Raw genomic sequence first — 13198 nt, 5'->3', positions numbered from 1 at the left:
AAGCAACATCAGCACAAAAACTGTTCATCGAGAGCTTCATAAAATGGGTTTCCACGGCCGAGCAGCCGTAAACAAGCCAAAGATCACCATGCGCAATGCCAAGCGTCGGCTGGAGTGGTGAAAAGCTCACCGCCATTGGACTCTGGAGCAGTGGAAACACGTTCTCTGGAGCGATTACTCACGCTTCACCATCTGGCAGTCCGACGGACGATTCTGGGTTTGGTGGATACCAGGAGAACGCTACCTGACTGAATGCATAGTGCCAACTGTAAAGTTTGATGGAGGAGGAATAATGGTCTGGGTTTTCAGTTCGGGCTCGGCCCCTTAGTTACAGTGAAGGAAAATATTAACACCACAGTATAGAATGACATTGTAGACAATTCTGTGCTTACAACTTTGTGGCAACAGATTGGAGAAGGCTCCTTCCTGCTTCAGCATGACAATGCCCTCGTGCACAAAGCAAGGTTCATACAGAAATGGTTTGTCGAGATCGGTGTGGAAGAACTTGACTGGCCTGCACAGAGCCCTGACCTCAACCCCATCGAACACCTTTGGGATGAATTGGAACGCCGACTACGAGCCAGACCTAATCACCCAACATCAGTGTGCAACCTTACAAATGCTCTTTTGGCCGAATGGAAGCAAATCCCTGCAGCAAAGTTCCAATATCTAGTGGAAAGCTTTCCCAGAAGAGTGGAGGCTGTTGTAGCAGCAAGGGGGGTGAGGGGAAGCAACTCCATGACTTTAGAATGAGATTTTGGACGAGTAGGTGTCCACATACTTTTGGCCATGTAGTGTACTTTGATGGTTTGTGCTTTTTCCCTGTTTATTGGGTTCTATGTCTGTTGGCACACAAAATTTCAGCTGAGTCACCGGGAAGGTACCGAATATTAATATCAGTCAGTGAGTCAGTGATTAGAATTGGCTTTATACAGGTTATTAGATATATCGACTCCTCCTATGCTCTTTCAGGCTCTAGCGGCTAGCCGACGAAAGCTGCATAAAGCAACCATGAAAGGCGACAAAACGCAAGCCCTTTGCTATGTCAAACCCTTCCCCGAGTTCCTTCCCCAACAGCTGTAAAGACATTCACACATAGTACACACATGAAAATCCCAAGGCTACACACACCCACAGCTGCTGGACCGGTTCCATCACTTGTTGGCAAATCATCAGCGACAACACAGACAGAATGCATGCCAACGAGGCTCCCAAACATGCACCACATGTAAACATCAAAAGCAGTCAACATATAAATGAAAAATGAACTCACCCACATCTCTCACCTGTGAATGGGGGACTATGCTTTTCGTTCTGGAGGTACATTTTTTTTTTCATGAAATAATTAAATATATATATATATATATATATATATATATATACACATATACATACATATACTGCAACTGCTGGCTTGTATTAACAGGAAATGGTTACGAACCCGACACCTCTTATCCACAGATATTTCTCGTATGTCCTATATTTTTGCGAGTCCGATTTGCATTTAGGAACACAACAATGATGGATGACCATCTTGAAATTACCATTCTTTCTTCCATACTAGTACGTGCCCATAAAAAAATAAAATAAAATATAAATAAATAAATAAATATTCAAACCGCGAGCAACAAACAACAACCACACAGGCCGTTTCTTCGCTCTCGAGTGCCCGGACGTGCGTGGCCCGGAAGTTCGAATATGATTCGCAGTTACAATTATTCGCAATTTAGTTTTAATACCCAATTATTCAATTAGCGCCAACGTATTTTACCTTTTCGCAATGTTGTGGCAAGGAAAAACAAAAAGAGAAGAGAAGAGAGAAAAAAATTTTACTTCCTAGTTCGGAGCACACCAGCACTCTGATGTTACCGAAATGTATGCACCGTCTAATATGAAAATGATCAAAACTTGGGGCATTGTGTTTATCTAAAAATGCGCATAAGAAATCGAGAAATTATTAGAATACACAAATTCATCACTATCCGGAAGTCCGTACGTTGTAACCAGTAATGGATCCGGAAGGACGTACATTGTTATCCGTAATGGCGAACGTGGCTGAGCTTCCCTTCCCCATCGGCCACGCCCACGCAACAACGTGTCTTGTCATTGGTTGGTAAATAAATGGCCATAATTTGGGAAGCACTTGTCCGATTAATATCAAACCTTGAAAAGGCACATCCTCAGGTCCCCAGCAATATATCTGGCAAGTTTCAATTACATCGGACCAGTGGTTGTCGAGAAACAGCGGTCACAGACACACACTCACAGACATACAGACACATTGCTGGAATTATAGATAGATGCTGAAAATTACGTTTAAAAGAATATTTGAATTACAGATTTTGCACTAGCAATGGCAGCAAAAAAAAATGCTCTGCGAGCAGAACTGAGTCACAGTAAATGCACACGCACGCATGCACGCACACCTTCAAAAATCATGTATTCGTTTCAATAGGAGACTGTCACTAGTTCAGAAAGGAGAAGTTAATTACAAGTCTGAAAACTTTGAAATTCCATGCACAAAGCATACAATGCTTAATGAGCAACCCACATTTTCACATTGATGGAACCTGCCTTAAATTAAAACCATATGCACGCTTTCACCGGTCAAAGTGCTGTGCATACCAACGCCTCTTGCAGCAAACTCTCCAATTTCATGATGCTTGTGGATTTATCACAGCTGTACCTCTCTCTGATGCACTCGTAGCGTGATTTGAGTTCATCTTCAACACCGGCAGAATCATTGAAGAACTGAAAACATGTAATTAATTTCAGCCATCACCATGCAATAAACTTCTTCATTAAATAATGATGAACTCTCCCTTATTAAGATTGTGCTGCTAAACTTTCAAAGCAATGCTTCCAAACCGTTTACCTTTGAGACACTTGAAGCCGATAATTTTATGAAAAAAATATATATACACTTAAAAGCTAAGATTCTCGAGCAAGACTGAATATAAACCCACGCATGCATTCACACAGCCAACCTGGTACTGATCCATGGTGCTACTCAATAGGCTGTGGCAGCACATGGTACTTTGATTATGGTACCACATGAGAGCCCTACTAGTATTTACCTGCTGATAGTTTGTGTTCTCTTGCAGCTGTGTGTCAATACAGCGGCATAGCTGTATCATCCAGCTCCACTGAGTCTGCAAAGCTGTCATGAATGCCTTGAGAGGGGATATGGGCAGGAATATGATGCAAAAATATAGATGTACTGCATACCGGATAAAATACTGCACAGGTTTCTGAAAGAAAGAAAATTAATAAGTAATTAATAACAAACACTCTGGGTTTAACATTCTTTACCTTATACATGGTGTAACATGCTTTTGACAGAGTGGTTTACCAAATTGATCAAGTGATACTACCTCAATGGTGCAGCATGCTGGGTGATCCTCTTGCAAAAGTCGATCCCCAAGACCCTGAATACGGTTTATGGTCACTTCCTTCTTTTCTAGTTCCTTCAGCAATTCCTTGGTCGAAACAGAAAAGGCATTTATGCCACATTTCTCATTTATATCGCAATAGTATTCATCATGTACTCTTCCAATAATTTATACAAAGGCAATTTGGGTGAAGGAAATAGTTGTGCTCAGTTATTGTTGCCACAGGATGGACGTAGCATAGTTGTCAACTCTACCACTTTTGGTGGTAGTTCACCACTTTTTGTATACTTGAACAGCCTCCTGATTTTATTACCCAATAATAGTGAAAAAAAAAAAAACGCTTTCACAAAATAAAGTCTCATCGAAGTTTTCATTAGATTTTAATGATGTGACAAGGCTTCTGTCGGCCTTCGGGCAGTTTCCCTCGGTGCTACATGAACCAGATAGTTGGTGTCAAAGCCACCCAATGCTCGCCTGTTTATACATTTATCGATTTTAAAAGAATAGTCTAATAATATTTTTTTATAAAGCATTGCAGTGAAGTCAGATCCAAATAATTTTAAAGCAATATATGTATTTATATATTGTAATCAGTAAAAAATAGTGTGGTAGATAAAAACATTAGAAAGGAAACTAGAGGGGGAGCACTCGGTAGAGTGCAAAATGCTCCGCCGCCAATACTGCTGGGTCACTTAAGTGAACCTGATATCCTATTGATTGTAGGTCAAAACGGATCAGACTCTACTGAACCACGATTGAATAAACTAAACTATATCGACGCGCATGTAGAAATGCCCAAAAAAATAAAATCGAAATTTTTTTGAAAAAAAAGTTGCAAAATTTTGTGTTATTTTCTCTAACAAATTTATTTATTTTTGGTTGGAAATCATTTAAAACGTAGAAATGCAAAAACAAAAATTAAAATATTTTTTCTAAATGGCCGCCATAGCGGCCATATTGGACTTTGGACCAAGTCCAAAATCTAATGGCGTGATCCTTGGACCATACCTAATCCCCCCATCAAGTTTTGTCGAAATCCGTCCAGGAGTTTTTCCGTAATACTGTTCACAAACAAACAAACAAACAAAGACAGGGGTGAAAACAGTAACCTCCGTCCATCTTCGATGGCGGAGGTTAATAATATACCCACAAAGGAACCTCCACGCCAAATATCAGCATCTGAGTGCACATATTAAATGAATGGCAAGCTTCTAAATAACTTGCACCAAAAACTTTAACATTTTCACACTCATGCTGACGCTCACGCCAGGGGGTATCGCTATAGCTCTCTCTTCTTCGAACAGGCGAGCTAAAAATCATATCCGTAATCTCATTGCATTTGATTGGTGACGACTACTATTCAAAGTACGTGGCAGCAAATAAATGCTGTCCCATTTACAAGCATTATTGACCCACAAAATGGAAGATGTTTCTCATTGGTTGACTGACATGATGCAACTCAGAGCAAAACATTGTATCAATGAGAAACCATACCTGAGCTGTGTTAGCCACATGCACGAGCCGCATGGACACGACATACATGCACAGACAAAATCAACATCTGCCACACAGCCTGCTTTTACTGGGTTCCATCAAAGAAGCTGTTGGCCAAGGCGAAGACGGCGTTCTACCAAAATCTTAGTGCGAGGTCCCAAGCTTCCCAGTGATGTGAGGTAATGGCAGTAGATCTATTTAAAATCTCCTGCCAAGTCTGAGTTTATCTTTAGATTTGAGTTCATATCTTACTCATTACAACATATTATGTTACACAATGTAAATGCCAAAACATATTCAGGAGTTGCATGGAAAAACAAACAAACATAAATTCATCAGGAAAACATGATTATAGTATTCTGCTTTGATTTTGCATTAAGCTGTCCTCGAATGGACACATTTAAGGTTAAAACTACAAAGTTTCTCTTCCATGGTGGGGGGGGGGGCACACCCCATCCCAGAACCCCCCCCAGTCACTTCGCTTCCTCACATCACGTATCCTTTCCATTTTAACCATTTTTCTTCTCTCAATGTTAGTAACTCCGAGACGACCCGTGAACCCGTTGGGTTCCTGTTGTGACTGCGGTTGATGAAAAAAAAAATCATTTCAAGAAAAAGAAAGATAGCTCCAGCGAACTATCCCGCTGAGGTTGTTTGCATTGATCAAATTCTCCCAAGGAGAACTTGAGTGAATCGGGAATTGATTTTTTTTATAATTTTTTCGTTGCCCGATTTGAACGAAACTTGATACTGCACACCGCAGGCGAATGGTGAGTAAGGTGGCCATAAAAATTTTGTGCTATCGTGTACCGTTTTGACTGTATTTCGTGAACATACATACATACAACATGAGAGTTTTAGTAATATATAGATGACATACATGCCATATAGAGGGCACAGCACTGGGCGACTAAATTAATTCCAGGCTGCGCTCGAGGAGTGGCTGAAGGAAAAACGACTTTATACGTTAGAACGGAGGGGATTTTATTCAGATGTTTAAAATAATGAAAACTGGGGGGTTTTTTTTGAAGTGTATATACAGAATAAGTGCAGAAGAGTTTTGTTTGTTTTTTTGTTTTTCTGTTTTCTAAGCAGAACAGACAGTGACAGAACAAGAGGCCATTGGCTGAGAGAAAAGAAGAAGAGTTATGACAGTAGTAAGGCAAGGGTCTTTCACTCCGAGAGTAGTTAATGCATGACATGGTCTCTGGAAATTGAGGTAATGGCAGCAGAAACAGCAGACAAGTTTAATTCGGAATTTGATAGGTACCGAGAAGCATTGGAGTTCGAGGAATACAGGTATATCGACAGAACTTGTTGGTCGTTTACACATGGACGGGTGATTGTATACATATGTAGTGATGGTGATGTCAGTGAGAGGGTCTCAAAAAGGTGAATGTGTGGTTGGTGTTCAAGTATTACTCATCCTACAACTGCCTTCACACCCTTCACCCCCCAGGACCTCCCCACCCACTCTCACACCCCAAAAAACAAACATAAGGAAAAAAAAGAAAATCACAATAATGATGATAATTTTTAGTTTAAGTATTGATTTAATTTGTGTATATATATATATATATATAACACCCCCCCCTCCCCCACTGAAATCAAGTCGTTAGCTTGATGGATTTATTGAATCTGGTGTTGGTGCATTGCAGGCATGATGGGCGAATGGTCTCCTTCTGCATCAAGGATCCTTTTTATTCCTTGATAAGTTTAAGGAGAAAATAAAATAAAAACGAGCTATTAAATAAAATGGAATTTGAAAAAAATTAAAAAGTAGAGGGGCACTTGGTGGAGCGCATCCCAGAAGGCTGGTTCTCGCATCGCATACCTCCTGGAGGCTGATTCGTTTACGTTTTGTATTCCAGTGACAGGCTGGATCTGGATTCGGACCTGAACTAAAATTTAAATCAGCTTGTTCTTGTCACCTAACCAACTCGTCCACAAAGTTTCGTCTGAATCCTTGGACAACTTTTTGAGATATCCTGCTATTTGTCATCGTTGGCCCAATCTCACAATGGTGAAAAATCACTTTAAAAATTCTTGGATCCAGATCTGGATTCAGATCTTGACCAAAATCTAATAATTTCATCCTCATCACATACCCAAGCTCTCCACAAAATTTCATCAAAATCCGTCCACAACTTTTGGAGATATTTTGTTCACAAACAGACAGACACAGACAGACAGACAGACAGACAGACAGACAGACAGACAAGCCAGTATGCGGCGATGGGTCGCCGAGCATGGAAACTATAAGATATAGAGCAAAATGGATGTCATATAGCGGATAGAGCATCACCTTAAGATTATGCATATCAAATCTCATCCAGGTCCATCAACTGATAACTACTCGGTATCCATTTGAATGAAAATGCGGTTTGAAATCGGAAATCCCCAAAGTTTGAGGGGGTCCAGTGGGTGAACAAAGATCCAAATCGAAAATCCGACTCGATAGTTTGTGCACAATGTATTCCAGACGATTAGTGTGAATTTTCATGACCATCCGACCATAACCCGAGGAGTAGCATTTGGCGCGAAGACACCTCCAGCTCTCGCATATAATCGATTTTTGCACTAATTGACCTTTGACCCCTGACCTAAGCGAAATCGGTCAATATGTCCTGAGGCAAAGTTGTTGTACTCATTGAGTACCATGAACCTGCAAAGTTTCATTCGTATCGATGCACTCACCTGGTCGCTAGGGGGTCAATGAATGTTCAGGAGATAAAACAATTGTTTGCATTTAACACACCCTTGAGCCAATACCAGAACCAAAATGAAGAAGAGAAAAACCCTCCAACCACTGTTTGGGTCTATTCGGCAAAATAAAAGGAAAAGATATTTTCATTTACCGATAACTTTTGTGCACTAGAAGCAAATAACAACTAGCATAGCAAACTGGAGATAAAAAAATTAGTTTGCTTTAATGCACGCTCGAGCCGATACTGGAACTAAAATGAAGAAGAAGAAACTCTAACCCACCGTGTTTCATTTGTTTCCGGACTTTGCCTATTTCATATTACAAATAACCCTATGTACATACAGTACATGAAGTACAAGCATGTGTATGGCTCATGTACATATATATAAAATACATTATGGTTATATACCTAGGATTATTACAATTGCCTGCTGACCTGTGCTGCTTCATGCAATGACAGCACATGATTTTACTGGGGTGGGATCAGGCCAGCCGCACAGCCAATGGATGTAAAGCGGTGGGATGGAGTCAGGGCACCTGAACGTTAACCCATGTAGAATATGTGATCTTTTTGAAGTTTAAAAAGGGCATAATGCTGTGAAAAGTTGACAAAACCCTGAAACTCGAACTTGTTCTGCAACTGATCAAAATAAAGCCATGTATCAAATCCTCCTCCTCCATATGCAGAACAAGACTGGGGGTAGCATCAATGACTGAGGGTGCGACTGTGCCGCTGATGCAATGCCTCTATTACCAGTACACCGACACTCATTTCGTCAACCTCGGAAGGATGACAGGCTGAGTCAGCCCCACCTGGTGTTAATTCAATAGCTGACAGGGGCTCAAACTCAGGACCTGTAGATCCCAAGCCAGCCACCCTAACCACTATGCCAACACCAGGCTTATGTACCAAGTTTCAGCTGAAGATGTTAAAAGGGAATGTGGGGTGGGGGGGGGGGAGATTCTGAAAAACCACAGGTGGGATGGACAGATAGTTAGACAGACAGACAGACAACAAACCTATAGTCCCCTTCAGTGAAACTGCGAGGGGACGAATAAAAATGAGCATAAAGTATGCCTCACGCTCAGGTACAGTAATGCTTAAAATTTTGAAAGACAAACATTATTATTGCTCTGAACAAAATCAATCCCATTGTGAAAGAATCAACCAGCCTTCTTGAGTACACCGTCAATGTACATTTCTTTCCTTCAGCAGGTCCAACATTTCGAACAATCTTGTTGGAAATCAAGTCCTTGAATGAGCAACTTACCGAATGTAGATCTTTTTTGGGAGAGAGATGATCAAGATTCTGATCACTCCAATCATACGCAAGTTCCTCTTCCTCGCGCTGATTTAGCCAGATGAGCTGGCTCGTGGCACGGCTCACAAAATTCTGCAGGCTCTCCAAGTGCTCCAGGAGAACCTGTGCAGTGCTCTAACAACGCAATCAAACATTAATTCAGGCAATTAAACCAAGATCTCAAAGTCATTACACTCGGAGGGGTTATTCATCATTTCCTCCTCCTCCTCCTCTTCTTCCCTTTCTTAGGGGTGAGGTCCGATGGCACCACACTTCTGCACTGCCTTGACCACTATCCTCCTCCACCTCCCTCTGTCCTCAGCCAACTCTCTCCACTCTCCAACCATCCGTACCTTACGGATATCTCTCCTCACACAATCCTCCCATCTCAACAGCAGTCCACCTCTTTTCCTCCTACCTTGCTCCCTCAATCTATCCGCCCTCCATCATTCTGTCTTCTCTCAGGCCAGAGTCGTAGGCCTTCTCCAGGTCCAAAATCACAATGCCATCTCACCTTACACCTCTAACCTGTTCTCTACCAGCCGTCTCAGCACGAACATCCCATTCGTCGTCCCGTACCCTTTCTAAACCCCTGCTGCTCCTCTCCGATCTCAATCTCTACACTTTCCTTATCCTCCTGTCCAGAATCCTCTCCAACACATTCATTACAAGACTTTAGGAGTGTCATGCCCCTGCACTTCCCCGGATCTTGAACATCACCCTTTCCCCTTCCATATCGGCACAATTAACCCTGTCCTCCAATCCTCCGGAATTGAAGCCCCGCTCATACATGTATTCAACAGCCTCTTCATGCAACTAACTCTGACTTCTTTCACTGCAATTATCATCTCTGTACATACGTCACCAATGGCTGGCACTCTTCCCTCCTCCATCCTCTTCAATGCTATCCACACTTCCTCCTCTGTGATCTCCCCCCCCCCCCCCCAACATTACACGGTAGCTCCAGCTCGCTGTGCTTCCTTCCCGGTTCAACAGCTTTTTGAAATATCCTTCCCACACCTTTAATACTGCCCCCCCCTCTCTGTAAAAAGCCTCCCATCACCATCCTTAATCACTCCCCACCATCCCCTTAACGTCCTCACCTTCCTCATCCCTGTCACGAGCCAAGTTACATATATATATATATATATATATATATATATATATATATATATATATATATATATATATATATATATATATATATATATATATATATATATATACATACATAATCTTCCTCCCACATTATTCCTCACCTTATCCACATACCACGTATACCATACTATATATATGATACCATATACAATTCAACTTGTGTGTTGTTTGTTTGACTTGTATGAACTCCTAAACTGGACCAAATAAGTTGAAAAGTTGTGGTTGTACTCAGAGTGTGCATGGAAACATTTTACTAAGTCGGGACAGCCACCTCCAACTTCGGTTTTTACTTTTATGTTAAAGTGGGGGAATCATCGTTGGAGGTGGGTGAATTATCATACATGCCAATGCACTCCCACACCACTGGACGGAATAACTTGAAAACTGGATGTTATTGCAAAGTAAATAAATAAATAAATAAATAAAACTCCTGGAAGTTGTACAAATCCTTCTAAAATTCACCAATTCTCTGCTTAATAGTATGACGAAAACAACAGTAATTATAGATGTGGGAGGGAATGCATTGAAACATACGTGTCTGTTTGTTTGTTTGTTTGTTTGTGGGAAGAAATGTGTTGAAACTCGGTGAATGTACTCGTGGTGTGCATTTTGGAACATTCTACCAAGTTGGGATGACTACCACCAACTTAAAGTCCCCCTCCCCTCAAAAATATGAAAAGTTATCAGCTTCATGTCCAATTCATACAAAGAGTGCAGCACCCAAGTTCAGCAGAGATGTACATACATATAGTAAGTATATCGGGAAATTGATGTGCCGATGACCAGCAGGAAAGCTTTTACCAAACGTATCACATCGCCATTAAGCTGTTATATGGAGGCCCTCACCATCAGTTTGTCATATTTCAGGCTGATGTTTTCCAAGCAAGCAGCATACTTTCCTTTTACAGAACTTGAAATGGAAGCCTAGAAATCACAAAAAAGCACTTTGCTGAAATGTTCATTTTCGACAATGAAGTTTGTCCATTATTACTCTAACTTTCAAAATATTCAAGAAGCTTTATTATTCCTATGGATTTTCAGAATGTAAAAGTGCTGCTCGAGTGTCTTTCTGGATAAAAAAAACTGAAGGTTTTTAAAGGAACTTCACCAGACAAGATGATGGTTCTCAGTTTGCTTATATTCCAAGACACAGTCAGTATGTTTTTGGTTCAATCCTGCGATGCAAATGTAAAAACGAATGTGTTTGAACGTGATAACATTTGTGCTACAGTTTCAAACAATTGACAGGAAAGGAAGTGTGTTCGTCTGACCTCGAGTTGAATCGCTTCGTCCAGCTTGTCGGCAAACTGCTCAATTCCCGCAGTGAGAGCGCGGTGATTGTGGAGCTCAGCTTCAACTGAAGACAGGTCTGTCCCCCAAGTCACCTTCTGCACTCGCTCCTAATGCACATTCCAATCAAGCCAAAGATAGGTCAATAAAATTCAACCTACAAACCCATTATTTATCCCAGCACACAATGGTCATAGTGTTTTTATGGACCAATGATTCTTGTTCATTAGCAGTTATATAACAAACCATTATAGATCAGGGCCTCAATATAATATGTACACATGAATTCACTTAACTATCGATTTGTAGCAAAGGTTCCCTGGACAAGGTTCATCGACCAATTGGCAATTGACTTGAATCTTTTTTTTTCTCAACGTCATTAGAGACTTTTATTTTTAAAGTATTCTGAGCTGAATGTGTGCAACAAGCTCTAAGAATCCAGTGCAAAGTCGAACCTACATTCTGGTAAAAAAAAATAAATCTCCATTTACTCACAAAAAGACCGGCTGGAATGATGTGCTGTCATACACCGTGGAAATTTGCTACCTGTAATATTTTTCACGTGACTGCTCTGTTTCTGAACCCAGATAATGTGGAAATTACATTGCAATGGCCCAGTCTGGTATTTTTTTTTCCAAGGGAACTAGAAAAGCACTCAGTAGAGCGCATACCCCCATCGTTTTGGATCGCACCGATGGGCTGGATCTGAATCCGGACCTGAACAAAAATCTAACCAGCTTGTTCTTGTCTCTTATCCAACTCATCCACCAAATTTTGTCACAATACATCCACAACCTTTTGAAATAGTGTGCTATATATAATTTTTGGCTCAATCACTGGTGAAGAATCACTCAGAAATTCTAGTATCTGCATTCGGATCCGGATCTTCACCAAAATCTAATCAATTTGTCCATGTCACACATCCAACCTGTGCACCAAATTTTGTCTGAAAAATCCACAACTTTTTGAGATATCCTGCTCACAAACAGACAGACAGAAAGGAGAGAAAACATAACTTCCGTCCACCTTTGATGGCGAAGGTAATAATATCCCTTCTGTTTTCATTCTCCAATTGTTGTGCATTGAGAAAAAACAAGTATGTGGGATCAAACCAGAGCGGAGGGGGAAAAAAAAAGAAAAAAAAAAGAGGATAGTGGGAAAGGTGTGGAGGGGGAGGAAGTGGCAGAGAGTAAGTAGACCACAACTGGGGGTGCTGTAGTACAATACAATTGTTGGAAAAATAAAAATTCCAGGTGGAGGAGAATGAAGTGGGAAAATAGTAGACTCTGCGCGTTTGGCGCGACAGTTGTTCAGAGCTTGATTTTCTGTAGAAATGAGAATTGTGATGCAGTCTTGGTGCTGTCGAAAGATGAACATGTTACGTTATATTAGTTGTGAAAAAACAGCAGCGGTACGAGCACCGAGCTGGTTTCTTAATTAGCCGGTCGGGGCTCCGTGGTCAACATTCAGGCGTACCATCCGCTATGTGGTGCAACACTACAGCCAACAGACTCCTGCCAGGTGATGATCATTCTTTGGTACAGAAACCAAGAGGTATGACCCTCGGGGTTGAATCCTCAATGGGACAAGGTGAAAATCATATTATCGACGAAGGCGAGATGGGATCATATCTGTCCGCTGCAGAGGAGGATATGTATCAGGTTTTCGTGGTATATGTACCCTTTATACCAAATTTGTGTCATTGTAACACCCCTCAACCAAAATAAATAGGAAGACGTCTGGTGGCGTTGTCCTCGGCCTGAAACCTGGCTTGGGAGGACCTGAAAAGATTGTTGGTAGAGCACTTAACTGGTCCACGTTCTTCTGACACGTCAAAACTATTACACCTTCAGAAT

The 13198-nt window shown here is 41.2% G+C and overlaps 1 protein-coding gene across 1 annotated transcript in view; it reads right to left on the bottom strand.

Moving 5' to 3' along the window:
* Positions 1–13198, bottom strand: part of LOC147020084 (uncharacterized) — a 93231-nt gene that overhangs the window by 75869 nt on the left and 4164 nt on the right. The window contains exons 3-8 of the mRNA XM_085895111.1: positions 11324–11452; positions 10899–10976; positions 8865–9029; positions 3375–3479; positions 3078–3173; positions 2626–2751 (exon numbers count right to left, since the gene is read on the bottom strand). Coding sequence (XP_085751237.1) covers positions 2626–2751; positions 3078–3173; positions 3375–3479; positions 8865–9029; positions 10899–10976; positions 11324–11452 — 699 coding nt within the window. The remainder of the gene's footprint in view (positions 1–2625; positions 2752–3077; positions 3174–3374; positions 3480–8864; positions 9030–10898; positions 10977–11323; positions 11453–13198) is intronic.

The sequence above is a fragment of the Eptatretus burgeri genome, chromosome 9 (genome assembly GCF_056783735.1).
Source record: "Eptatretus burgeri isolate ZD-2024b chromosome 9, Ebu_testis_v1, whole genome shotgun sequence".
NCBI lineage: Eukaryota > Metazoa > Chordata > Myxini > Myxiniformes > Myxinidae > Eptatretus > Eptatretus burgeri.
The sequence above is the reverse complement of the archived record's forward strand: the minus strand, read 5'-3'. Positions and strand labels throughout refer to the sequence as shown.